We start from the raw sequence: 25,373 nt of genomic DNA on the forward strand, positions 1-25,373 counted from the left end.
CTACACATGGGGTGGGAACGAACGCGGGGAAAGTGCTCGCCATGTTCCAGGCCCTGTCATTCACAGTAAGCAGGTAACTGCCCAGCTGGGCAGCGAGCGCGCGCGGACCAATCTTGTTTTGTAACCTTTTATCTAACGCTCCCAGAGCAGAGCACACGTGGCCATCCCACTTTAGGGAAGAGGAGCCATGTGCTGGGGGTTGGAGATAGAAACTCTCTAACTCTGCTTATGGGTGGCAGGCCTGCCTAGTTCCTGAGCACATGGTTTTTGTTTTGTTTTGGTTTTGTTTGGTCCCCCTGCATCAGCTCCTGTTGACCCACCTGACCCATAACTCAGCTGGGAAAGCTGGTAGATCCAGATGGTCATCAGATTCTTCTTAGGAGACATGAAGAGCTGGGGACTCTGGATGCCTTTCTCAGGGTTAGGAGTGCCTCCCACCTTGACTGCTGGTTATGGCAGTGAATCTGTGGCAGTGGCTCTCAGCCTGAGGGTCTGGACCTTCTCACGGGGGTCATCAGAAAATACAGATGCTTACTTACGATTCATTACAGTAGCAGCGTCACAGTTATGAAGTAGCAATGGAATAGTCTTACGGTTGGGGGTCAGCACAGCATGAGGAACTGTGTTACAGGGCTGCCACATTAGGAAGGCTGAGAAGCACTGGTCTGAGGGGATAAACAGATGCTAGGGATGTACTGAGGGCACATGGAGGATGGGGCCCAGAGCTCTTGTGCAGTCTGGCCTGCAGGAGTCCTTCATGTATTAGAGACTGTGTAGTGGCATCTGCCTGTCATCCCACACTTAGGATGTGGAGGCAGAAGGATCAGAGTTCAAGGTTATCCTTAACTATACTGAGTTGGAAGTCAGCCCGAGCTACTTGAGCCTGTGTCTCTAAACCAGATGGAGCTGTGAGTTCGAGGCCTTGAAAAACAAAACAAACAAACAAAAAGCAAAACAAGAGGAAGAAATTAAACCAGGAAACTGGAAGTATTTGCTCAGGATCTCACAGTTGCCTTCAGCATCTGTTTCCCTCCAGCAGCTGCTAGAATTCCCTAGGGACAGAACCCTTAACTTCTTTCTTTTTGTGCTCCATTCTGTTTCTCTGCAGATCCTGTCATCACATTGCTTCCCCCTGGAAGCCTGCCCTGATTGCCTTTACCTTCTTCTCTGAAAATCGGTGTCTCAACAGAAGTGAAGCTCTGTGCAGACTTGGGGCTGTGCTGTTGAGAGAGCACAGCCCCTTGTGATGCGGAGCGTCACACGCAGACTCAGCAACTCGGTGAGTTTACCTCTCCATCTGGGGGGGAGGGACGGACAGACAGATGGACGGACGGACAGACAGGTGATGGGAATCAGGGCTTTAGAAGAAGGGTTGGAGGACAGCCTTGGATGTGTCTCTTCCATTCCAGGCCTTGGTCTCCCTATCCGATATTGAAAGGGTGGAGTATTGGGGTACACCAGTTTGGGCTCAGGGGCTGCTCTCCTGAGCTGGCACTGGAGCACTGTATTGAGGGCCTTCTGAGGTCTGTCCGGCCTCTGGGAACAAGGTGGACTATTGATGCCTGCTGTGGTAGTGGGGAAAGGTGAATGAGTTTCAGTCGTTTGCAGTCCTTTCCTGCATAGTGGTACAGGTACTCTGGGGTGAGTGAGGTCCCTGGGTCTCCATGTTGTGAGAGTGGATGGTAAGTTCATCTTGAGCTTTGGGGTGCTCCATTGATTGCCAAAGAAAGCTGCAGGGGCTTGGTTGGGCCTTCAGAGCCGCTCCAGGAGTTGTGGAGTCCCTGGGGTAGCAGGATGCCAGGTAGAGGTTCAGCTCCCAGGGCAGAAAAGGAAGCACTAAGCCCATTCCTGGGTATCTCCATCAGAACCACATCCTCTGCTGCTATGTAGCCGGTGGGCATCATAGCAGAACACTGCCGAGAGAGGTCTTTGCAATTCACGGAGCCCACAAGAGGATTACAACCTTGAGGTGTCATGACTGGGCAGGGGAGAGCCCGCCTGCACAAGCAGGGGAATGCCAGGTGTGATCTCCATGGAAGGGATGTAGTTCATTCGGCGATCATTGAGGCCATCAGTTTGCAACATGCTACGCTCTGGGTTCTATTAGGGCCTCATTATACCCTGGGTCTACCGCCTTCCCTTCCAAATCCTTGAGATCTGACTCAGGGTTGCAGTGTGACAGACTAACTACTTCTGGGGCCCGGTGTGATTGGCTCCTGAGTCTCTGGCTTCCCTGCAGAGAGGACTTAGAGACAGGTTATCGTTGCCACCTTCCCCCATGGCTCCTTGTTTTGAGACAGAGTCTGATGTAGCCCAGGCTGGTTCTGAACTCATGGAACTACGGATAACCTTGAACTCCTGATCCTCTTGTCTCTACATCCCAAGGGCTGAGGTTACAGGTGTCCCAGCTAGACAAACACTCTGCCAGCTGAGTTCTTTCCTGTGCCTGCCCCTGCAGCATGTAGTCTCACACTCAGTTCCCTCAATGAAAGGACCGCCCCAGAGCCCCTGATGTGACACCCTCCATTTAACACAAAGATGAAGAGACCAAGAAAGAAGAACACTTCTGACCCACATCCCGATGCCCAGCCCTTCCAGGGTTCTGTAGTAAGACTTGTGCCCATGACCTCAGGCCTAGCCCTTTGTGTCTGCCTCCTCCTGCCTTCTTGAGGGGTCGCCTAGGCAGTCATCGGCACTTCAGATGGATGCTTGAGATGACGCCATGGCTCTTTATGGTGGAGCCCTGGATGTCAGTCAGCCTCTTGGTCTGTTTATTATTCATGAGGAAACACGAGCTCCCAGGTTGGCACAGTCTGGAATTCTGTCCCTTCTTGCCCCTTGAGTGTCCTGGAGGCTCACCAGGGAAGTGTTTGCTTTTCTACCTATAATCTAGGATTTCTGCCCCTTAAATGCTCGGCTCCGGGAGCTTGAACTTTCTCAGCACAGTTACTTTCCTTGCAGTTTTTTCCAAGAGACCAGAGGCTCTGGTGGAGGGAGCTGGTGGGATGGGCCTGTGCCTTTGGATGAGGTCTGGGGGGAGGGGGAGTGGCTGCTGGGCACTTAGGCCTCTCTATAGATGCAGGAGACCCAGGTTCTAACCCAAGCCTTGCCACTTCCTAGCAGAGTGGGACAAGCTGTTCTGCTTCTCTGAGGCTCGTCTGCCACGAAGAGATAACGAGGCATCTCTCAGAAATCCTGTAGTGGGCAAATTAGACTCACACGGTGGCACAGTCGCAGCATCAGATAAGGCCTGTCCCATCTTCCACCAGAAGACTGTACAAATACCCCCAAACCCACGCAGACTGGCACAAGAACTGGAAACTAAACAGAAGAGATCACCGCAGGCCACAGAGACTTTCCGTTGGCTCTAAGGCTGATGGGGGATAGAGAAATACAACCCCAGACTCTGTAGCACCACCGAGGAAAGCAGTCCCCACAGCCCCGAAGCTGGCAGAAGGAGGCCTTGACTCACCCCTCATCTTCAGCCTTAGTTCACTGAGTGGGTTGGCAGGAGCCATGTGACGGAGGAATGGTAGCTGTCCTCAGCAGCGTTGGGACTGGCTTCCTCAGCAGCCAGAAAAAAGCACCTCCCCTTTCCACCTTCACTTCCCCTCCTCTTTTCTACGCCCCTTTGAAAATTCAGAGTCTCTCAAGCAAAGTGTCCTGACCCCTGGGATGCACAGCCAGCCCAGGAAGACTGGATGCCAACATAGAAGTGAGGTGGAGCAGAGAACAAAGAGGTGGCTTTCTAGCTCGGCCCAAGCACAGCCAACTAATGTGGCCTTGGACTCAACAGCCAAGTCATAGAGCCAGTGGTAACTGGGGACCCCACTTGTAAGGTCTGGAGAGAGGGTTAAGTAGGTAAAGGACTTGCTCTGCAAATATGAGGGCCTGAGTTGAGCTCACCAGCTGGTCTAGCCAAATTACCGAACTCCATGTACAGTAGAGACCCTGTCAAGGCTGGACGCCAGTCTGGCTTCCACACATACACATAAACACAAAGAGACCCCACCTCTGTGTAAGACAGGGCCACAACGCCTGCCATCCCCTCCCCCACAGTGTTCTCAGAGTCCTCTGTCCTCTTCCCTGGCTCTTACCGTAACCAGCATTAAATATTTAATGATATAATTAGTTATTTACTGTCTGTCTCCCCTCCTGGACTGGAGGTCTTGGGAGGGCAGGACCAAGTGGGCCTGGCTCACTGCAATACCCCTGGCACTCAGCCTTAGCCTTGGAATTTTAGGAAATTAAACATTTGTTGAATGCAGTTAATGAGGACAGTAAATTTTTATACTTTGGAAAGGGATTTGACAATATAGTCCAAGAATTTTTTTTTTCAAAGCCCTAATATCAGGCAGGATGCTTTTGGATATAATGGAGAACACTGATTCAAACTGGCTTAAGCCAGTTAGAGAACACATTCTTTCTGAGCTGAGTACCAGAGGACAGCAGGCTCCAGGTGTGACCTGATATTTTCTGCGCTGTGAGCTGTGGTCCTCAGCGGCACTGGCTTCTGCCTGTGGTTGTGCCGGGTTGGGATGGGGATGGGTCAGGAGGGGGCGGGGCTCTACCTCCTCAGGTGAATTGTTTGAGCAATGGTCAGATGTCTACTCCTGGAACAAATAACTTGCTGAGGAGAAAGCCAGTGGCCTTAAACGAATCAGTATTTGTCTCTGAAGCAACAGGCAGGGTAGCACTTGGCCAAAACCATTGTCTGCCAGCCAGCAGGGAGAGGGCTGGGTATTTCACAGCAGTCTCCTGTACTCCATCACCGCCAGTCTGTCCATTCCTAAGGCCATCAGCCGAACCTGCGTAGAAAGGCGTTCATCTCGGCCTTTGATTGTTTTGCTCGAGACGAGGTCTCGCGTAGCCCAGTCCGGTGACCTGCTCCTTCTGCCTCCACCTCCCCGGTGCTGGAATCACAGGCATGAAACACCACGCCTGGCTTCAGTCTCTTTTATTTAAAAGAGAGGAGAGAGAAATTTGGATCAGATTCAAGAGGAAACTGCATTGAGATATTTAAGTCAATTATGTGCCGTCTGTACAAGGGACGATTACAGTGGCATTGAAACATTTATACAAAGTGTTAATGACATTGGGAAATGCTTACGATACTTTGTGAGATGAAAAATACCAGGGCTGAAATGTGTATTTACAGCACGAGTCCAGTTCTTTTGTAAGAGCACGAAACGGAGCTGGATTAAATGCCCAGAGTGAGGCCTCTCGGCAGTATGGGGAGCTGGGACTCCACTTTAGACTTTTCTGGGCCAGCACCTTTTGGAAGGAGAAGCTGTTCCTCAGACTGCACAGACTTTTGTCCTTGTCCTTGTCACTTGATAGGAGAACAACCTGCCTGGGGACTGTTCTCTGAATTTTGCAAATACTTCCTAATTTAATCCTTACAGCTACCCTGAGAAGTAAAAGGGCTTTGATTTTTTTTTTTAATTTTATTTCACTGAGGGGTTTACTGAAATTCTAACACATTTGGTCACAAAGTCACCCAGCCTTTATATGGGAACCTTTAGTGTTCCAACCCAGCGTCAGTGTCTACTGCCAAATGGGCATCCGCTCCTCATCCATGCCAGGCACTAAAAGTTCCACTTTCTGTTCTCTAGGGACTTTGCCTATTTTATTTTATATATTAAGAAATTTTAAATTACATGTTTATTTAATGTGGGTGGCGGTATGTGCATGGCATAGTTAAGGTTAAAGGTCAACTTTTAGAGGTTGAAATTTCCTAGGACCTTGTAAGTTCCAGGGGTAGAACTGGGGTCAGGCTTGGCAGCAAGCACTGTACCCACGGAGCCACCTCACTGGCCTTGGTTTTGAGGTGGCAGCGCTGGGAGGTGGGGTGGGGTCACACCCCAGGCCTCAGACACAGTAGACAGGTGGCCCTGCCCTCATTTACGGAGTCAGTGGAAGACATTTGTTCATTTCATCCTTAGCACCTCAGAGAGGCCAAGTGATGACTCCCACAGCTGGTGGGGTTGCAATCCCACAGATGGTGGGGTTGCAGGAGAGTCTCGGGGCCTAATGTGGGATCCCTCTTTCTCCCACCCACCCTCAGAATTGCCTGAAGCCCTGCCATCCTGGGGACCATGTTTAACGGGGAGCCTGGTCCAGCCTCGGCTGGGGCCTCCAGGAATGTAGTGAGGAGCTCCAGCATCAGCGGTGAGATCTGTGGATCCCAGCAAGCCGGAGGCGGGGCCGGGACCACCACAGCCAAGAAACGGCGCAGCAGCCTGGGCGCCAAGATGGTGGCTATTGTCGGCTTGACCCAGTGGAGCAAAAGCACACTGCAGCTCCCCCAGCCTGGTGAGGGGTGTGGGCACAAAGAAATGGTGGGGGGAGTGGGGGTGGGAGGGGAGTGTGCTGTCGTTGAGTCCCTAGAGACTGAGAAGAGGTGCACACCCTGTGGGTGCCGTGTGGGCCGGTGTGTGTGATATGTTGTGGTTCTCACTAGCAGGCAGTAACAGCCCAGAGAGGAAAAGTCAGGTACTCCAGCCTGCACGTGCAGGTGGTGGAGTCCAGCCTCGAGCTCCAGTTGTCCTTCCTGTTTCCTGCACTTTACGTGCTGCTGCCTCCATGCACAGACGTGGACATGTATAAGAAACAGCCATGCTAAGGGACCCACACTTCTACAGACACACAACCTCCTGATCCTGTTCGTCCATTTCTCAGTCCCCTAAGGACAAATAGCCCACAAATACACGCACATAGTCATACACAGCTGTTGCAAAGTCACATGAGACAAACACATGGCTCGTGCCGTGACATACCCTGAGTGTTCATTTGCTCAGGCGTGCCCCTTACATTCCCAGGAAAGCATGGACCAGTCACTCATCACACCAGCCATGGTCACAGTAAACTCTAAAATATGGTTCTCTCAACAGACAAAAAGGCCCACATCACTTAGATATGTGTAGCCTGTGCCTCACAAAGCCACAGATATGCCTTAGCTGATACATCCTCATAGATAGGTGACATACATTCTCAGATGGCTGGCTACAGAACTCCAGTTATGTTCAGACTTAGGGGCACCCACCTTGTCTCACAGAGCCACATGTGGTCCCCACATCACAGCCAGCTCTCTCAACCCAGACCCCCTCAGTTTGTGGCACTGGTCCAGATACCAGCTGGCTTTGTTTTAAATCTCTTCTGGCTTATTTTGCTCAGAGTAACAACTTCCCCCAAAAACCTTCAAGTAGGCAGCTGGACGGGGGTGGGGAAGGGTAGAATGCTGGAGCATCCAGAGAGGACGTTCATCAAGACAGGGCTGGCATTTGGGGGTGCTTTTCCAGACCTTAAAATAGATCTTTACAAAGCCATCTTCAAGAACACAGGGGATGGTCTTTTCCAGTTCTCAGGGTCCCTTGTGGTTTCTGCTCAGGGAAAGGCTTGATAAGAAGTGGGTATTGGGGTTATTAGTGCCTTTGGCTGGGCAGTATAGGCTTGAGAGTAGGGAGCAGGGAGGTGAGGAGTTGGACTGGGACAAGGAAGGCTGGGATGAAACCAAGCTAAGGATTAAAATGAGGTCATGGAGGTGTTGAACCCCAGACGTCTGTGTCTGGTAGTATAAGCACAAGAATTCAGTTTCAGACTCAAAGACATCTCAGATTCAAAGTGATTCTGAGACAGTCTCTAAGGCCAAGGCAGAGCCTGAGTCACTGGGAGTCCTTGCAGAGATCTGCCGTGGCTTCAGACAGCTGCAGGCTGGGGTGGGAACAGATGGCAGGAAGACGTACTGTCTTGGGGAGAGACAATGATGCCAAGGCCTCTGGATACCTTGTTTTTGTGGTATGTAAGGGCACAACTGAGGGCTCAGGGGCTGGGGCTGGGGGAATTGCCCAGATGTTCTTCCAAGTGCAGGTCCCTGTGAATCATCTAATCACTGAATATCATAGCAGGAAGGGCCCTCGAGGTCATCCAGTCTGATGTACTTATTCATCTATGAGACTTCCAGAGCCTGAGAAGGCACGTCCCTGGGGAATGACCTCAGGCTGGCCTTTGTGGCCACACCCCATCATTTACTGGACGAACAGTTCAGGCACGCTGCTTCAGTTCTCTGAGCCTGCTGTTTGTCGAAGACATTAATATATGCTTTCAGAGCTCTCCAGTTCGGGGGGGGTGGGGGGAGAAAGGTCTTGCAAACTCAGAAAGAAATCCTCCCACTGGCTTCGTTCCTGTTCAGCCTAGGCCCTGCTGAACCAGGGAATAAGATAGAAGTGCAGAGGTACACAGCCTCTTGTGACTGGCTCGTGGGAGACACTCAGCAGTGTTGATACTTCTTTAAGGTTTATTTTTATTCTCTCTCTCTCTCTCTCTCTCTCTGTGTGTGTGTGTGTGTGTGTGTGTGTGTGCGCGCGCGCGCACGCGCGCGCGTGTGTCTGCGTGTGTACATCCATGCACATGCATGAATGCATGGACAGGCTTTGAGTATGCCAATGCTTCCAACTTCGAGCATCCTCCTGGGTGGGAGAATCACAAGTATGAGGCCACTCACTTCACCATGGATATTGACCCAGGAATTGCTGCTCTGGGAAAAGATCCCAGAAGGGGACCCCTGTTGCCCCAAGTGGAATGGCTTGATTCTCTGTAGAACTTGGCTGTGGGGAATCAGGAAGAATCCCTTTCCTGGGTCTAGCCTTTGGGGTTCTGGATCTTCTCTTGCAAGAACCCTAGCTCCCTAGTTCATGAGGGGCCACGCCTCATCCTGTTTGTTCCTTTGCCCCAGTTCACAACGTCTTGTCTGTAACACCAGCCCCTCTGGTCCCCTGTCTGTCTGCTCTCTTCTAGTTCATCACTGTGCTTCCCTAATATAGTCTCACCCTGTGCTTTAGAGGGCTAGTTGTGGCTCCATGGCTCTCTGTGGAACCTTCAAAAGTCACTTTCCAGTCAGGGCTGTTTCCTCTTCAGCAGAATGGAGCCAACAGGTTCTCTCTCCCAACTTCCTTTGAGATCTGTCAGTTATCTGAATTGTGGGAGGAATGAAGAGTGAGGAGTTTTGGGGTCCTAGGACCTAAGTAAAATCTGGCCCAACATTAATTAGGCTGAATCCACAGAGGGTCATGCTGGGCTAAAGCAACCCCCTTCTAAATATCCAGTACCAAGGACAGAGCTCTTCCTTCCTGAGCTGGCTGAGTTGTCACGGGCTTGGGACTTGTGGAAGATGCCAACAAGTGTAGCTGCAGGCCACGGCTGCCCCTCTTCTGTATGTTATGGCACAGAGAGAATGGCTCCTGGAAGCTTTCTCCAGGGAACACTGAATTACTGCAACCGTTTGGTCCAGTTTTCTAGAGGAAAGTACCATAGTCATTCCCTGGTTCAGCAGGGGCCTCGGCTGAACAGTAATCAAGCCAGTGGGAGGATTTCTCTCTGAGTTTACAAGACCTTTCCCCCTAGAACTGAGGATGAAGGAGTCTAATCTCTGCTGAGTCACAACTCCCAGAGAGGAAGCATTGGGAAAGGAGGGGGGTGGCATGTCAGCAGGCAGGCAGTCTGCGGGCCTCCTGGCTAGCCCCAGCTCGCTGGCATCAGAACCCCATCTCCTCGTTAGTGAAATGAGGGGCCTAGAGAAGTACATATCTCTGACCCTTCAGGAGTCCCCCACCCCGGGGTGCTTACTGGGTTGGGCAAGTCTTATCTAAGAAGGTAATTTCACTTCCAAATGGGTCAGAGCTTTCCCAGGCTCCAAAAGAGCGTGTGTTGAGGGGGTGAGGATGTGAGGGGGAGGCAGGGTGACTTTCAGCCCCCACGGCCATCTGTCTTCTAACTGGGATACAGGGGATTCGGCAGTTAGGAGTCAGGGACAGAGAGAGTCCCATGGTAGGTCACACTACATGGGTGGGTGGACATCATTATGTGTGGTGAGTAGATGGGCTTAATTCTAGATAGTAAAGATCACATATATACAACCTGTTTGACAGTGTACACTGTATCCATGCAAGACCTGGAGGGCCTATGTGGCTGTGTATGACATGATATCATACATGAAGTTATTATATTCACATACATGATAGTCAGCACTCCTGCGTGTTTGTGTAAGAGAAATATGTCCAAGCTAAAATGTGTGTGTGTGTATGTGTACGCATACCTGTGAGACAATGATTCCTGGATATGCTAGCTATTCTAGCTATCTAGACTAGATAGGCTACACTGAGTTTAGAAGCCATATTCCTTGGTACACTGTCCCCTGTTCTCATTGCCTCCCACCACTGCCCTGTCTGCTAGAATTTGCCCCCTTGGCCTTCTCTCATTCCATGGGGACTTCCTGAAGGGTAAGTGGGGCAGAATGGGAAGAATAGAGGCCTCCCCTTCCTAAGCTACAGACATGACCATTCCCTCCCCAGCTCCCCATTGGCTGACCTCAGGGATGCATGTGCCACTACTCTGCCCTAGGCACTCTGGCTGGCCACTCTGCTAACAATTTTCTTGGGCCTGTGACTGGTGGCATCAAATGGCCCCTTTGGTACAGTTCCTATCTGAGTGCCACTTCCCTCCCCATCGAGTTGCTCAGCAATCAAGCTTTTAGCAGGGGAGTCCCTGCAGAACCCCAGCCTGTCTTCCCCCAACCCTACCCGCGCCCAGGAGGAGAGCTGTCTAGAGGGACCACACGGCAATGCTAAGGAGGTTGCCATGGAAACCCAGGCAGGCTGGTATGCTGCTCAGAGAGGGAAAGTGCCCTGTGTTTCCCGGCAGGCTGAGGAGGGGGCTGGGGCCCCTGAATAGAAGCTTCTGAGGCAGGGTAAGGGGTGGTTCTGCTGTGGACCTTCTCAAATCTAACCCCAGTCCTGGTCAGGCCAGCCACCCCACTCTGACCTCATGCTGCTCCCCTCTTGAGACTTACCTTGGGAAGACAAGTTTCAAATGGCCAGACTTCTAATGGAGCAGCAGAGAGGGGGCTTGGGGTCTGGTAGGATATCCAGAAGAGGGAAAGTAAGTCTGGAAATCCTAGAACAGACAGACTTTCCAGAAGTGAGAAGAAGCAACTCTTAAGTTTTGAGGTTCAGGATGACACAGAATAGGAAGGTGAGACGGGGGAGCCTGGTGGATGGTGAGGGCCCCAAGACTACAGGGCTCTTCCAGTCGTATTTCTGTTGGGGCACAGAGCATGTCCTGGGCAGCTTTGGGGTCAGCTCAGTGGTATCCCAGCCTCGGCAAGTCCCCACCTGCCTCTGCTCAGAGAATCACTCTTGGAGAAGCCTGGGCCATGTCTTGACCTTTGCCCCTCTCTCTCCTTGGGATGGGGACCCCAGAAGGGGCCACCAAGAAGCTGCGCAGCAACATTCGACGGAGCACAGAGACGGGCATTGCCGTGGAGATGCGGAGCCGTGTAACCCGCCAGGGCAGCCGGGAGTCTACCGATGGGAGCACCAACAGCAACAGCTCCGAGGGCACGTGCGTGCACCTACCCATTCGCTTTCCAGCCAGTTATCTGCATCCCTCCCCTCCCCCTCCCCTCCTCCTTCCTCCCCTGCTTCCCTTGCCCCCTCTCCTAGATCTCTGTCCCTGGGTTCCAGGGCTTTACCTTGCTCCCAACAGAACACCGCAGAGGCCCTGGGGCACATCTTTTGTTCTTTAATCTCTGGAAGGAACTCGCAGCCCCTGCTCCCATCACCCTCCCCCTCCGCTGAACACCATGCTCCAGAGGAAAGGAAACTGTGACCCTAGATTCCTTCTAAGCCTAAACCCATTTTCATGGCTTAGTTGTGTGAAATCTTTATAAATCACCTTGCTTGGAGATTAGAGAAGAAAATTGGACTAGATCCATGTTTTTAAAACTGTCATATCTTACCTTGTGACTCACAGGCAGGAAGTAAAAAAATCACTGTAGTGGGTCAAAAGCAGCACTAGAGAAAGAAATAGATAATGCAGGTGTAGCCGGTGCCGAGGGTGGTGCGCCTGAGGAACGTGAGTTCTTTATCCAGGGCCCACGTAGGTCATGGTGGGCTGGGCCTGAGCAGGCTTTTTTTCTCTTTTTTTGCCCATTCGAGCTGCAATAAGCATTTGAAAGCCACTGCTTAGATAGACACAGGCCACAGATCTGTTTTACATTGGAGTGTGTGGATTCTTCGGCTGCCTTTTCATCAGGCCCCTATAATTTCCAGTCTCAGGATCCCCGGGCTTATTTAATACTCAGTTATTGTCTCTCACTGCTGTACAGAACCTTTGGCGTCCCTGTGGGATTGGCTCCCACACCTCCCACGGATCCCATAAAGGCACTGATACAATGTTTGCATACAACCTGTAGGCATCCCCCTGTATACATGGCGTCCTCCCCAGATCACTTGTGGTTCTCAGTAAACGCTGTGGAGATGCTTGCAAGACAGGTCACTATATGGGTCAGGCTGGCCTCGAGTCCAGAATTCAGAATCCTCTTGCCTCTGCATCCTGAGTATCCTGGTATTCTAGGTGTCTACCCCAACTCCATGCCTAGACTGTATTGTTTAAGGAATGAGAGAAAAATCTGTGTGCTCAGTATGGACAACTCCGTCCTTCATATTCTGAGTCTGTGGTGGATTGAATCCACAGATGCAGAACCAATAGAGACAGATGGCCACCATACCTTCTAGCATGGAAATAAGTGCTATGATCATTAATACTTGCACTCTCCCTTAGTGAATATGTAACGCCAGTGCCCCCATGAACAAGAGAGGAAGCTGAGGTCCCTCTCTGAATGGCAGAGGCTCTTTACCCACAGGCACAATTCTTAAGTGGCGCCCAAGTCATTGTTTACACTAAGGTCATTTGATTCCATAACCTTTATTCTCAAAATCCACACTGTATACTATCACCACCACCACCACCCCAGTTCTGAGTTTTGAGTCTACATCTCTTTATTTCTTCTGAGGTCTCACTGTCATAAGAATGTGACACTAAGACTGGGCGTGGTGGTCACACCTATAAATCCAGCACACACAGGGTACATGTAACCCCTCAGCCCCCCCCCCCTCCACACACAGGGTACATGTACACCCACCCCCCAGTCTCACACAAAGAGCGGCACCAGGCTATTGTCGATCATGGCTAATGAAGACAGATGCCTTGAAACCTCTTCCTGGGTGGATGATAAGCCTTGTAGGAGAAATACAGGTTCTGCCCCACAAACCAATTGCTCCCTGCTTGTCACTGACCAGTGACAAACTCCACTCCAAACTGTCCAATAAGGATTCTTTTCTGACCCACCTTTCTTTTTTTCTTTTTTCTTTTTTCTTTTTTTTTTTTTTTTTTTGGTTCTTTTTTTTGGAGCTGGGGACCGAACCCAGGGCCTTGCGCTTCCTAGGCAAGCGCTCTACCACTGAGCTAAATCCCCAACCCCTCTGACCCACCTTTCATGGCCGTCACTAGGAGACCAGCATATTCTACTTCACTGTGGCCCCTAACAAAGCTGTCCTGTTGGCCATACCCGGAACCCCGGGGCCTGAGGAGGCAGCAGCAGCAGCAGCAGCAGCAACAGAACAGAAGCAAAAAGCTGTTGTCATTTGTTATCTCAAGTGCCCAGAACTTTTCCCTGTGCCAGCTGCCCAGCCCTCCCCTTACCCCAGTGAGCACTGTCATCTGCTGTGGACCAGGCCAGACTCTTCCCTCTTGCAAATGTCTATTTCATCTGTAAAAAATCAGATAATGGTTCCCACCACACAGACTGGTTGTAAGGATTAATGCTACCAGGCACGTGGAACGCTCGATGCACTGCTGGCAGCTGGCCAGCTTTCAATCACTGTCAGTTGTTCTTGTTACTATTTCCGGCCCCTCCCCTCCAGCCCTAGACCACCCACAATCACCTGCCATTCATCTCAGCCCCGTCTTTGGGTTATTTTGGTCTCTGCTGTCGTTTTGAGCACCACCTCACCTTATTGACTTGGATTTTAAGTTTCTTGTTTAAAAAAAAAGAAATCAAACCGGAGTTCTTGGAACTCACTCCAGACAGTGAGAGTCTCTCATTCTTGGCACTGGCATGATTTGTGAGGACGCACGTGTCCAGCAAAGCCTGCCTTCTAAGGCTCGCTTCAGAACTCTGGGGCTTGGCTGGGATGTAGCTCAGTTATGTTCGTCTGGCATGCATGAAGCTCTGGGGTCTGTCCCTAGCACTGCATACCCTGAACATGGTGGTACATACCTGTAATCCTAGGGGTCAACAGATGCAGGTGATTGGGAATTCAAGGTCATCCTTGGCTATGTCATGAGGGTGGGGGATACACAAGAACTCGTCTCAAAAAACAAGCAACAAACAAAACTGAGGCTTAAGGATTCAAATGCCTTAAACATCTTCATTATCGTCCTCAGTGACACCAAAGTATCTTTCTCCAAGCCAGACTTTGTGATATACTTGTTACTCAAGCGCTTGGGAGGATAAGGCAAGAGGATTGCATGTGTCTGAGGCCAGCCTAGGCTTCACAGTGAATTCTAGGTCAGCTGGAAGTACACTGTGGGGCTGTCTGAAACACACAGCCCGAAGCATTTTTTTTCTTCAATGTGCAGGAATGACAAATGTTCACTCCCGCTTAGAATGGTACAGTTACACTGTATAGAGGAGAAACTGAGACCCAAGACCCCAGGTGAAAGGCCTCTACATCCACCCAACCCCAGCCCACCTGCTACCTCACATGCCCTCTCTCCCTCTGCAGGTTTATTTTCCCCACACGGCTTGGAGCTGAAAGCCAGTTCAGTGACTTTCTGGATGGCCTGGGACCAGCCCAGATAGTGGGACGACAGACACTGGCCACACCCCCCATGGGTAAGTCTTGCTGAAGAAGGATAGGTGGGGTGGGGGAGGGGGAACAGCACAGTAGAAAGGAGGAACTCTGAGGCCCAGTGTGGCAGAGCCAAGGCAGCAGCAGCAGAGGCAGCAGCAGGTGTCTTCCTTGGGTGCCAGGAAGGACCACTGGCCAGCAGCAGCTTTTCCAGACTGTCTTATCCCTCCCTCAGTGCAGTCACCCACCCCTGCTGTGTGAACAGGGTCACAGTGTTGCCCATGTTGATTTACCTTCTCTAGCCTTCCTTGAGCTTCCGTTTCCTCACCCGGAAGATGGAATCAGTAATTCCTGCTTTAGTTCTGCAGTCCAACACTTCTTGCACTCCTGTTAGATACTTTGTATAAAGCATTTTAATGCTCTCCTTAGGAACTGTGGCTAATTGGACTGGCTCCTCCCGTCAGCCTCTGGCACCTAGGGACCTTTAGTAATTTTCTCATCTCTTCCTGGCAGCTAGGAAGTGCTCAAAGCCCACACTGGGTCCTCTTAGCAAATCTTTCCCCCAACCCTGCGCTTTCGGGTCCTGGCCAGGCAGGCTTTCCCATTAGTCTAACCTGATCCAGATGTCTCTACTCAGCCCGCTTCTGTTGGTGCTTGACCTTTGATCCTCAGCAGAAGCAGAAAATGGAGCTAGGATTCTATGCCAGGCTTCTTTGTGTGGTACTCCCCTTTCTTCTTCGAAAGAGGGGTCTCAAGGATGCTCAGAGAGTCAGGGTCCACTCTTCCAGCCCTGGGTATTAGATTTGCTTAATCCCAAGACTTTGCTTGGAACTAGAGCCTGCTCAATCCTAGGCCCTTCCCTGCACTCTGCGAAGTGCCAGCCTTAATAACGAACCCATCAGAACCTGGAATATTTTGTGTGTGGTGCCCCCTTGTGTCGCAGACCGGGAAAAACAAGCATACATTCATGGTTGGGCATGAGACCCTTTGGTCTTCTGGCCTAAGAGGTCAGGAACCACTGGAGTGAGAAGGACAAATTTCAGGGTATGTCTGACTGTGGTGAATTCCTGCCCCCAAAGTATCCAGGTACAGTAATAACACGATGACTGACTGAACTCAGTCTCACCCATTTAATTGGAGGGAGGAGGACCCAGATCAGGTCTATCTGAAGGGAGTTCCAAACACTACTGTCTAATTCTAAACTTTGCTCACCCGCGGAGAGCAAAGCTGAGAGTTCCTGGAAGACAGCATGACCGAATCCCTTGCCTTTTTTGGAGTGGGTTATGAGCTGTCTTCGCGCAGGGTGTGTAGACCTGCCCAGCTTGTTTTGCTAGGCAGGCTCATAGCTTAGCTTCTCTCTGCCAGGATACTCTTCTGGTATCTGTCTGACCTATACTAAGGAGACTGGCTGAGGGCTGTTGTGTACTCCATGCCCCAGACTGGCCTGTTCTATGGAGTGAGGCAGAAGCCCCTTGTCCACCATGCAAGGTCGAGAAATTGGCGGCCATTAGTTATGACATAAGCATGTGTTCCTTGAAGGTCATTCCCCCACAGACTATCACAGTGTTCCTCAGTCCATTTGAAGTGCTCTCCTGAGAGCTGTTTCAACATGTGCCGTTTTCGCTATCATATTCCCTTCCCGGGGCACTGCAGCACCCCCTGCAGACTGATGTTTCTTTTGCATCCTGCCAGCCTGCCCCATCTGACCTCACCTGGGCCTCCATTCTTTCCTTTGCAGGAGATGTGCACATTGCCATCATGGACCGGAGTGGCCAGCTGGAGGTAGAAGTGATTGAAGCTCGGGGCCTGACCCCCAAACCAGGCTCCAAATCCCTCCCAGGTGAGTCTGAGCAGCTGGGGGATATGAGGAAGGATTCTGGCAGGGATGGGGTGCTAGCCAGTCCTCGGCTCACCGGTAGCCTAAAGCAGTGGGAGGCTGGTGAGCCCTAGATGGGTCAGGAATGGGGCAAAGAGACTCAGTGGGCCATCTCTGTCTGCTGGGTTCACCAGCCAGCTTGACCACTCCCCACCAGGACCTCCTGGAGGGTGGAGACTAGGCAGGCTATGGCACCTCTCTCAGCCACACTCCTTCTTTTTCAGCCACCTATATCAAGGCTTACCTGCTGGAGAACGGGGCATGTGTGGCCAAGAAAAAGACAAAGGTGGCCAAGAAGACTTGTGATCCCTTGTACCAGCAAGCTTTGCTCTTTGATGAGGGGCCCCAAGGCAAGGTTCTACAGGTCAGTGTTTATAGGGCAGACTCTCAAGTTCTGGTCAAGCATTGAACCAGGTGCATGAATTTATATCTTCTGTATCTGTGTGTGTGTGTGTGGGGTGCACATGTATGGGGTACATGTCTATTGTGGAGTCAGTTTTCTCCTTTCACCTTGGCATGGATTTCAGGGATTGAACCGAGGTCCTTCAGCTTCTGTGGCAAGCACTTCTCCTGAGCATCTGGCCCACCCCTCTCCCCCTTTCTCCCCCTCTCCTCCCCCTCTTTTTATTTTCACAACCCATGCCTTCATTCCCCATCAGTTCCTAGGGTTCTGAGCGTGGTGAACCAGCTCCCCAGCTCACAGCTGGGCAGGAGAACCAGTGCTTTGAACCTCACTGGGGGTTGGGAGTGGCTAGGCACTTCCTAGAATGGTTTGTGTCTTCCTCAGAGAGGATCCTAGGAAAGGAGGTGTAACTACCCCAGTCTGCAGGTGAGCAGGCAGGGCCTCCTCCGAAGGATGATGACTGTTCAGTTGAAGGGTTAGAGGGGCCCTCGTTCAGGTGACTCTCATCCCAGCTCCTTGACAGTGAGAGACTGTTGGTGCATCTTCCTGCTGAGTGGGAAGGGAAGGGGTTGTCTCATTGTGCCCCTTCTATAGAGGAACCGGAGCTCACACAGGCCTACATGATTTTCTTAGCTCAGTCCTGAGTTCAAGTTCCTGCTCGACACTCACTGTGAGTGGTGTGTGTGGAGCAGAGAGGGCTTGGAGGTTAAGAACATACACTGTTCTCGTAGAACTGCTTTTATTACCCATGTTGGCTGACTCACAACTGCCTCTAAGGAGGTGGAGGTGCCTGTGGCCTCCGGGGCATCTTCATCCACATTTATGTACGCACATACAAATTTAAAACTTTGTTTAAGAGTTTGCACATGGGCAGCCGCTCACTAAGTTAAAACTGGGGGTGGGGGCCGTTATTGGTTTGTCTTGCCTGAAGACTCTTGCCTTTTATTTGTAACAAACACCTGAGATTAATTTTAAAAGAGAAAAGGTTCTTCTGACTGAGTTTTGGAGACTCAGGTCCACTGTCATGTGCGACTATGGAGGAAGCTGCTCACCTCAGGGCACTTGGGAGCAGAGGAAGAGCCTGGAGTCCCATAATCCCCTTCAGGAATCCACCTCTGAGGTTTTCAGTCAGCCAGCTAGTCCCACTGAGGCAGGCTGTTCCTCTGAGCTGTGATGGTTCTGTTGTAAGGGCCCACGGGGTCACAAACCATAGGATTCTGGGGCAGAAGCCCAATATCAGATGCCTGCCTGTTTTTAAAAACAAATTTGAAAAATCATTGCCGTGGTTGCTTCCTCCTGGAGTTCCAGATGGAGACAGTCAGGGCTGGGCCAGGGGCTTATTAAGGCCCACAGCAGGCCTGCAGCTGTGACCCAGGCCCCGGACTCATGGAGAGCTGCTCCCTAGAGTGTTGAAAGGTGTGGAACCAGATCCACCCAGGATCTAATCGCAGATCACTGTGGGGCATTGTAATGGTTAATTAGATCTTTTGGGCCACAGGAGAAAAAGAGACTTGTTGCAACAGTTCAGACAATGCATGGCCCCCACAGGATAGAGTCTGCCATGTCCCAGGCAAGCGCTCAGGAATTACACGCCCAAATCATTTTAATTCTGACACTCCCATCTGTGCCCTGGTGAAGCTGATAGGTTCCCGGGCTCACTGCCCAGGCCTGGAGGTTCAGTCCCTTCCCTCTTCCTCCTACCACTGCCAGGTGATCGTCTGGGGAGACTATGGCCGTATGGACCACAAGTGCTTCATGGGTATGGCCCAGATCATGCTGGACGAGCTGGACCTGAGTGCTGTGGTCACTGGCTGGTACAAACTCTTCCCCACATCCTCTGTGGCCGACTCCACACTTGGATCCCTCACCAGGCGCCTGTCTCAGTCCTCCTTGGAGAGTGCCACCAGCCCCTCGTGCTCCTAAGGACCTCGATGAAGACAAGAGGCCAGGGGCTATTGGGGGAAGGGAGCCTGCTGGACCCACCACCCCCTGTACATAGTCTCCATGACCTTCTGGACCCCTTACCCTGCTGCATGCCTGTGGCCACTGGGCTTGTCCCAGCTGGCAGTGGAGACTGTAGTGTGTGTCTGTGTGTCTCTCTCTGTGTATGTGTGTGTGTGTCCATATATCTGTCCATTTGTCTGTGTACAATCAGTCCTGGTGATCTCATGGACTATATAGTCCACATCTCTGTATCTTGCTGGAAAGAACCCAAAGGAGCATCATTCGGACACTTCTTGCCCATGGAGTCTCCAGGGGTGGCAATAGGGGATGTGGCCACCAGTGGGCCTCGCTTAGTCCCTGCCTTGTTGTCTTATGGTCTCCACTTGCTTTTCTGTCCTGTCTTTTTCTTTGCCTCTCCCAGCATTGCTGCTCTTTTTTGAGGAATGTAGCATCCATTGCGGCTGACCACACCTGGTTCCGTCTAGGAACCTACGTCTCTCCTCCCTACCACGGCCACGATGGTGGTCAACCCATTGAACGCACTCCACAGCATGTAGCATGCTCACCCAGTGCCCTAACCAGGGCCCCGGGAAGACAGAGAAGGGTGTCTGGGGAGGAGGATGCTGGCCAGACACACTAGAGGATGTGCTGGGACCTCTCCTCCCTGGAGTGTTCCCACATACCAAAGGAGCTGCCCAGTGGACCCAGGAGGTTGCAAATAGCTGGCCTTCTCAGGCATCAAGGGTGGCCCTGTCCCCTTCTGGGGTTATTCCTGAGGGAACATGGCGTGGTAAGAGGTGCCACAGAATTGGCTCCTTGCTGGAGGAAGGAAGGCTAAGGTTAATTTGTTTTGAGCCACAGTCAGGAATCCTGTCTTACCTGGGATTAGCTACATGAAGCTGTTCTTTCAGGGTTCAGCTTTCTTTGCTCATCTGTAGACACCAGACCCCATCTGGAGTCCGGACACACCGGGGCTCCAGCCTCCAGCTCTGTGGGCAGCCTGGCTCTGCAGTCAAGGGTGCCTCTGTCACCAGCTCTGTACCAGCAATACTCACCCCTCCTCCACCTCCCTGACTTTCTTGAGTGGGTCCCTGCTCCCCTAGGCAGTGGTCTGCTCTAGGCATCTCAGCTGCCTCTGCTTTACTCCCCCTTCCCTTGTCTGCCTGGGGCTCCTACCAACCACTGAGAACACTGTTGGAGGGACTAGTGCCTGGACCAGATCCCAAAATGACCGTTGTGAATACTAAAGGCTGGCTCTGGACTGCTGCATCTGTTCCTTCCCTCCTTAGCTATGGGGTGGAATTGGAGGCTGCCTGGGAGATGGCAAAGCAGCCCTGGTCCATGTCTACTGGGAGGAAGGAGGCAGGGGATGGGTAGGGGATAGGGAAGACTCTTCTGTCTGCCTCTTTCCCAGCCCATGCCTCTAGTATAAGTGCCTAGGCAGAGAGAGCTACAAGGGTAACTGAAGAGCCTTGGCCTGTATGCGAATCCCATTTGCACCAAAGCTGGGGTGCACAAAGCCATCCCAGCCCGACAGGCCTCCCTGGAGTCAGAGTCCTGCACTCACCTTTCAAAGAAAGGCAGTGAAGAGGCCTCCATGTCAACTCGGGGGAGGAGGAGGATATTGAACGGGACTGAGGATGTGTCCTTGCAGGCAGGAGAGTGAGGTGGGGGCCAGCGAAGTTCTCTTGCCAGCCTTTCTGGCTGGAGAGTATATATGTATCTCCCATGTCACTAGATATGGGGCAAAGTGCTCTTGGCCTCCAAGCCTTAATGGGTTGGGGGGCAAGGAGGAAACTAGCTTGCAAAAGGCTGTTTTCATCTTGCTCGAGGTATGTGCGCCTTTAAAGCAGTTACCCTCCGGATGGTGTGAAAGCCATTTGGAGTGGAGGAGTGTCAGTGACAATACAGACCTTTGTGGATATGGCATTGAGTCGCTCCCAGATGTGGGAGCTGCCAGCAGAGTGTCCCTCACCTCTTAGGAGGGTCAGCACAGGGGATGCTGTAGCCAGAGGAGGGGCTGATGTGCTGGGAACTCACGCTGACCTGCCTACAGTCCGAGGCTGTAAACTACCTAAGAGATGGGCACTTGGCTGTCCCCCACCTCCATGGAAGATAATCCCCCTCCCCAATCGATTTTGGGGAATTCACTCTTCTTAACAGTAAGTAATCCCATCTAGATGTTTGCTCACTTGTGTGGGTTGTGTAAGGCTAGTGTGTACATGTGACGGGGAGGCTGTGCTTAAAGCTCTGCTTCTCAGCATGCTGGATGCCATTCCGGAAGCAGGTGTACCCAAGTGTGACTCTTGCCTGGGCTGGAAGCGATCTGCCCTTTGAGGGAAGGACATTGGGTCAAAAAGTAACTGGATCCTTGTGAATTCCCTTACCAGCTGGCCACCTCACATAACCCCTTGCTGCAGGTGGCAGTGGCTGCAGGAATGGGATTTGGTCATCCTGTCTCTATGGTGGGCCAGATTCATCAGTGATGTGGCTGGGACAGGGGCGGCCCTGCAGCGATGCTGGGATGTGGGCAGGGGCAGTGATAAATGACTCAGAGCATACGTCTTTGTACCTCTGCCCTGTTCAGCCTGTCCCACTTTTTAACAGATTCCTTTCCTACAAGGAAAGCAGAGATGGGACTCTGTGATAGGAAGCATTCTCTAGGAGATGGGCCAAGTCTTGGTTTGACAGGGACATTTGATCCTTTGGGGGAGGAACTGGCTCTGAAGGCGCTCTCATCCCACCGGGCTCTGAACATCACCTCTTCAGCAGGTCCCGGGCAACGCCAGCATGCTATGGGAAGGAAGCAGAGCCGAGAGAAGCTCCAGGGAGGTCGGGGTGGTGGTACCCGGATGGGTCTGCCCTTAGGATCTCGGTGTCCGGAGCGCTGGGGTCAAGCTAACTCTCCCAGGGGCTCAACCCTCAACCGGGGAAGCATGCCAGCCCTTCCTTAACTGCCAGCCTGGGAGAGACCAGCAGCCTCTGTTTTTGTTTTTGTTTTAAAGACAACTGAGCCCTCCTGGGGCATTTCTTTGAAAATGAAATGTAGCACAATCCTCAACTGTGTTCCCAGGAGCCCTGGCATACCCAGAGCTCCCGATACCTCACTTCTCCATCGCCCTTGGCCTAGGAGGCAGTAGTGCCCTAGCAAGGCTGCTTTTCCGTGTTTCTCTGATTGCGTCCAGCACTGTGCAAACTCTAAGAAGTCGCTGCCTTTGCCCAAGGCTGCTCTCCACCGGGTGGGGAGATGCGGTACTTCATGTGGTGGCCTGAAGCTTGTCCAGCAGCACGTCTGTAGCGGCCACAGGGAAGTGGACAAGAAGAGGCCTGCTTCCTGCCACCACCTTTCCTCTCCCGCTCCTCAGTTGTCTCTAATGCCCCGACACACACAGACTTTCTTTTGAACACACCCCCTCTCCTGCGTCGTCATTTTCTGATGGATGATCAGAGAGGAGATGGAAATGCTGACTCCTCCCCTGCCTTCTCCCTGTGGTCTGCTTCTAGCCCAGGTCAGAATTGTTCAGAAGAGGCTAGGGAGATCAACCACCATCAGAGAGCAGGGGAGCCCCATCCGATCAGCCTGGCCTGGCTGGGAAAGGGTCATTTGGAGAGTGCCTGAGCGTCTTGGAGCAATGTCAGTGACGCCAAAGAGAGTGACTGGGCCTCCGTGGGCAGAAGCTCTGCCAGTGGAGCTAGAGACGAACACCGCTCAGATGGCAGCATGTCCCGCGGAGGGTCCTTGTTCTCTGACAAAGGGCTTAATCTTTCCATGTAGCAAAGCAACTCCCCTCCCCCAACCCTGAGCATGGGCTTCTGTGGGCCCAGCACGGCTGTGCCTACAAGAGAAGCCGCATAGGTGAGAGATCTTGTCTCCTCCCTGTCTGTCTTAGCAAGTGCTCCTTCAAAAGCCTGAGTGTTGCTGCTTTGGAGAAACCAGCTCTGGCTGGACACCCGCCAGTAAGGACAGGGCCTTGGGCCTGCAAGGAAGTCCATATTGATGCCAGGAAGGGTCCCTGGGCCTGAGAATTCCAGGGACCACTGAGCATCTGCCCCATTAGCCAATGACCTGGACAGGGATGGCTGTTCTGTACCTTTTTTTTTTTTTTTGTCCCCTTTTTTTCTTTTTGCCAGAAACTGTGAAGACCTTGTGTGAGGTATCTTGCTGGACCTTAGTGTCCTCATCTGTAACAACCAGAACATTCGCTGGATGCTCTGTGACCCCTTCCAGGCTTTGTAAGTCTATGGCTTGGAGTTGCTGAAGTGGTGAGGGACCAGTTTCGTCCCCGTTGGTTCTCACGCTGGGAGCCCATCCTCATTTGGTCCATGCCCAGTCGTGGCTTCACTCCTTTGCGGTTTGCCCTCCTCACTCCTCTCTCTGGTTTTGGTGAGAAACAACCAAGGGTTGCTAAAGGTGGACAGCTCCCAGGTGCCGTAATGTCACCACCTCAGCTGAATCCTGAATAGGTCCGTGTCCCCACCAGCAGACAGGCTGGGCCATCGTCATTCTGCTTCTAGGTGACAGTTCAGGAAGAGTGGACACTCAGAGCCTTTTAAAGGAATTCTCTCTGATGGGACGAGAGAGGGAACGTCCTTCTAAGTGTTTAGCTTTTTAAAACCACTTCTTCACCAATTTCTTTTCCCAAACTTTCTCTCAGAAGGCAGTGTGGCTGCTTCCTCAGGGAAATCGGACCTGAGACTTCTAGCAACTCCTGTAGCAATGAGAACTCACAGAAGGCAGGAACCCCTTTTTTAGAATTTCCAAATGCATCCTGCAAAGAGAGAGAGAGAGCTGTTAGGGACTGACAAGCACACTGTTTAGATAAGAAGCAATTAGCCTTTTATATTTGAGCTGTCTGCAGCATCTTTCCAAACTGTGGCTCCTGGGTGGCAGGTGGACAGCTGGAAAGGAACCGGCTGTCTCATGTGATGTCCTTGCCAATCCCCCTGAGGAGAAAATTCTTCACATGGCTTCTGCATGTACAGTATTTGGGCAGAAAAAAAAAAAACAAAATTAAAGTCCATTTGAAATTGGTTTTATGTATGGCTTTCTGAGGGTGGTCTTCATTCCAGGAGAGAAGAGTTCTGAGTAATTAAAAAGGGGAGGGGGATGCTGGCTGGGTTGTTTGAGAGGTGGGGAAAGAGGTACAGCTCAGAAAAAGGTCTGAACTATGACAATGCAGGTCTCTGGCCCCCGCCTAGGGTGCTTGGTTGCCACAGCAATGTTCCTGGGCCACTGGAATCAGACTGGCCTGTTGGCTTCCCAGTGTGGTTCCCCTGGGACCCTTTGTCTCCACAGACTGTACAAGGAACACCCAAGTAGAGGGGACAGGGGAGACAAGGCAAAGGCTGACTCCAGCCACACCTTATAGAGACAGTGAACAGTCGTCAGCTCTGGAGCTGGGGTTTGCAATAATCTGGGACCTCAGCAGCACCTCTTGCCCTCCCCTGCCTCTAAAAGACGGGACAATCCTAAATACAAACTAAGAATTCCAACAATTACTAAGATGTAATAAGACATAATTAAGCAGTGTTTATCACACAAGATTTTTCATTATTACAAAAATTCATCTCTGCAATTTACTACATTAATAGATTAAAGGAGAAAAATGTGTTTATCCTAATGCAGAAAAGACGTTTTATAAGGTTTTATCCTACTTGTAATTAGAAAAAAAAACCTAGGAAACAGACTTTTTAAATTTGATAATCTTCATACATCAAAAAACAAAAGCGGGGCTTGAGAGAGGAGATTGCTCTTTGGTTAGGAGTACTTGGTGCTCTGCCAGGGGGGACCAACCCTCAGTTCTCAGCACACACTGGGCAGCTCACAACTGCCTTTAATTCCAGTTCCAGGAGTTCTGATGCCGCCTCTGGCCTTCAGCCCATACACAGTACACATACAGACAGGCACTCATGTACACTTAACTTTTTAAACTACGTATTTTCTGGATTTGGTGGCACGTGTATAATCCCAGCACCGGAGAGGCAGAAGCAAGTGAATCTCTGGGAGTTTGCAGTCAGCTTGTTTTACATAGAAAATTCTAGGCCATCCAGGGGTATATAGTGAGACTGTCTCAAAAAGGAAACAATAACCTTCCTTTAAAGGGGCCGTGTATGTAGCTACAGATGTGGTTGGAAGCCTCGTATCCTGTGCATGCTGGTCCCTGCGTTTGATCCTCAACATTAAAAATAAAAAAGGCAAAGCTGATAACCATTTATGAAGCAGAAAACAAGATAGATTTAAAAGAACAAAGAAGGGGCTGGGGATTTAGCTCAGTGGTAGAGCGCTTACCTAGGAAGCGCAAGGCCCTGGGTTTGGTCCCCAGCTCCGAAAAAAAGAACCAAAAAAAAAAAAAAAAAAAAGAACAAAGAATAGGATAAGAAAGTGGAGTGAGTTCACCGTGCAAGCTTTGCATAGTCTACTTGTAGGGTGTCATTGGAAGGGAGGGTGTGATGAAAGATG

The 25,373-nt window shown here is 51.4% G+C and overlaps 1 protein-coding gene across 2 annotated transcripts in view; it reads left to right on the forward strand.

Moving 5' to 3' along the window:
* The window catches only part of Rims3 (regulating synaptic membrane exocytosis 3), a 39,844-nt gene extending 15,896 nt beyond the window's left edge, over positions 1-23,948 (forward strand). The window contains exons 2-8 of one of the 2 annotated variants that reach the window (XM_039110727.2): positions 1,109-1,279; positions 6,068-6,315; positions 11,256-11,397; positions 14,625-14,734; positions 16,429-16,530; positions 16,791-16,930; positions 18,680-23,945. In XM_039110727.2, the coding sequence (XP_038966655.1) occupies positions 6,099-6,315; positions 11,256-11,397; positions 14,625-14,734; positions 16,429-16,530; positions 16,791-16,930; positions 18,680-18,892 (924 nt within the window). In that variant the 5' untranslated portion in view covers positions 1,109-1,279; positions 6,068-6,098 and the 3' untranslated portion in view covers positions 18,893-23,945. Of the gene's footprint in view, positions 1-1,108; positions 1,280-6,067; positions 6,316-11,255; positions 11,398-14,624; positions 14,735-16,428; positions 16,531-16,790; positions 16,931-18,679 lie in introns of both variants that reach the window. The other variant, NM_022931.2, reaches the window with a different exon arrangement.
* The last annotated feature ends 1,425 nt before the right edge of the window (positions 23,949-25,373 follow it).

Source organism: Rattus norvegicus, chromosome 5, assembly GCF_036323735.1.
Source record: "Rattus norvegicus strain BN/NHsdMcwi chromosome 5, GRCr8, whole genome shotgun sequence".
In the NCBI taxonomy this organism is placed as follows: Eukaryota; Metazoa; Chordata; class Mammalia; order Rodentia; family Muridae; genus Rattus; species Rattus norvegicus.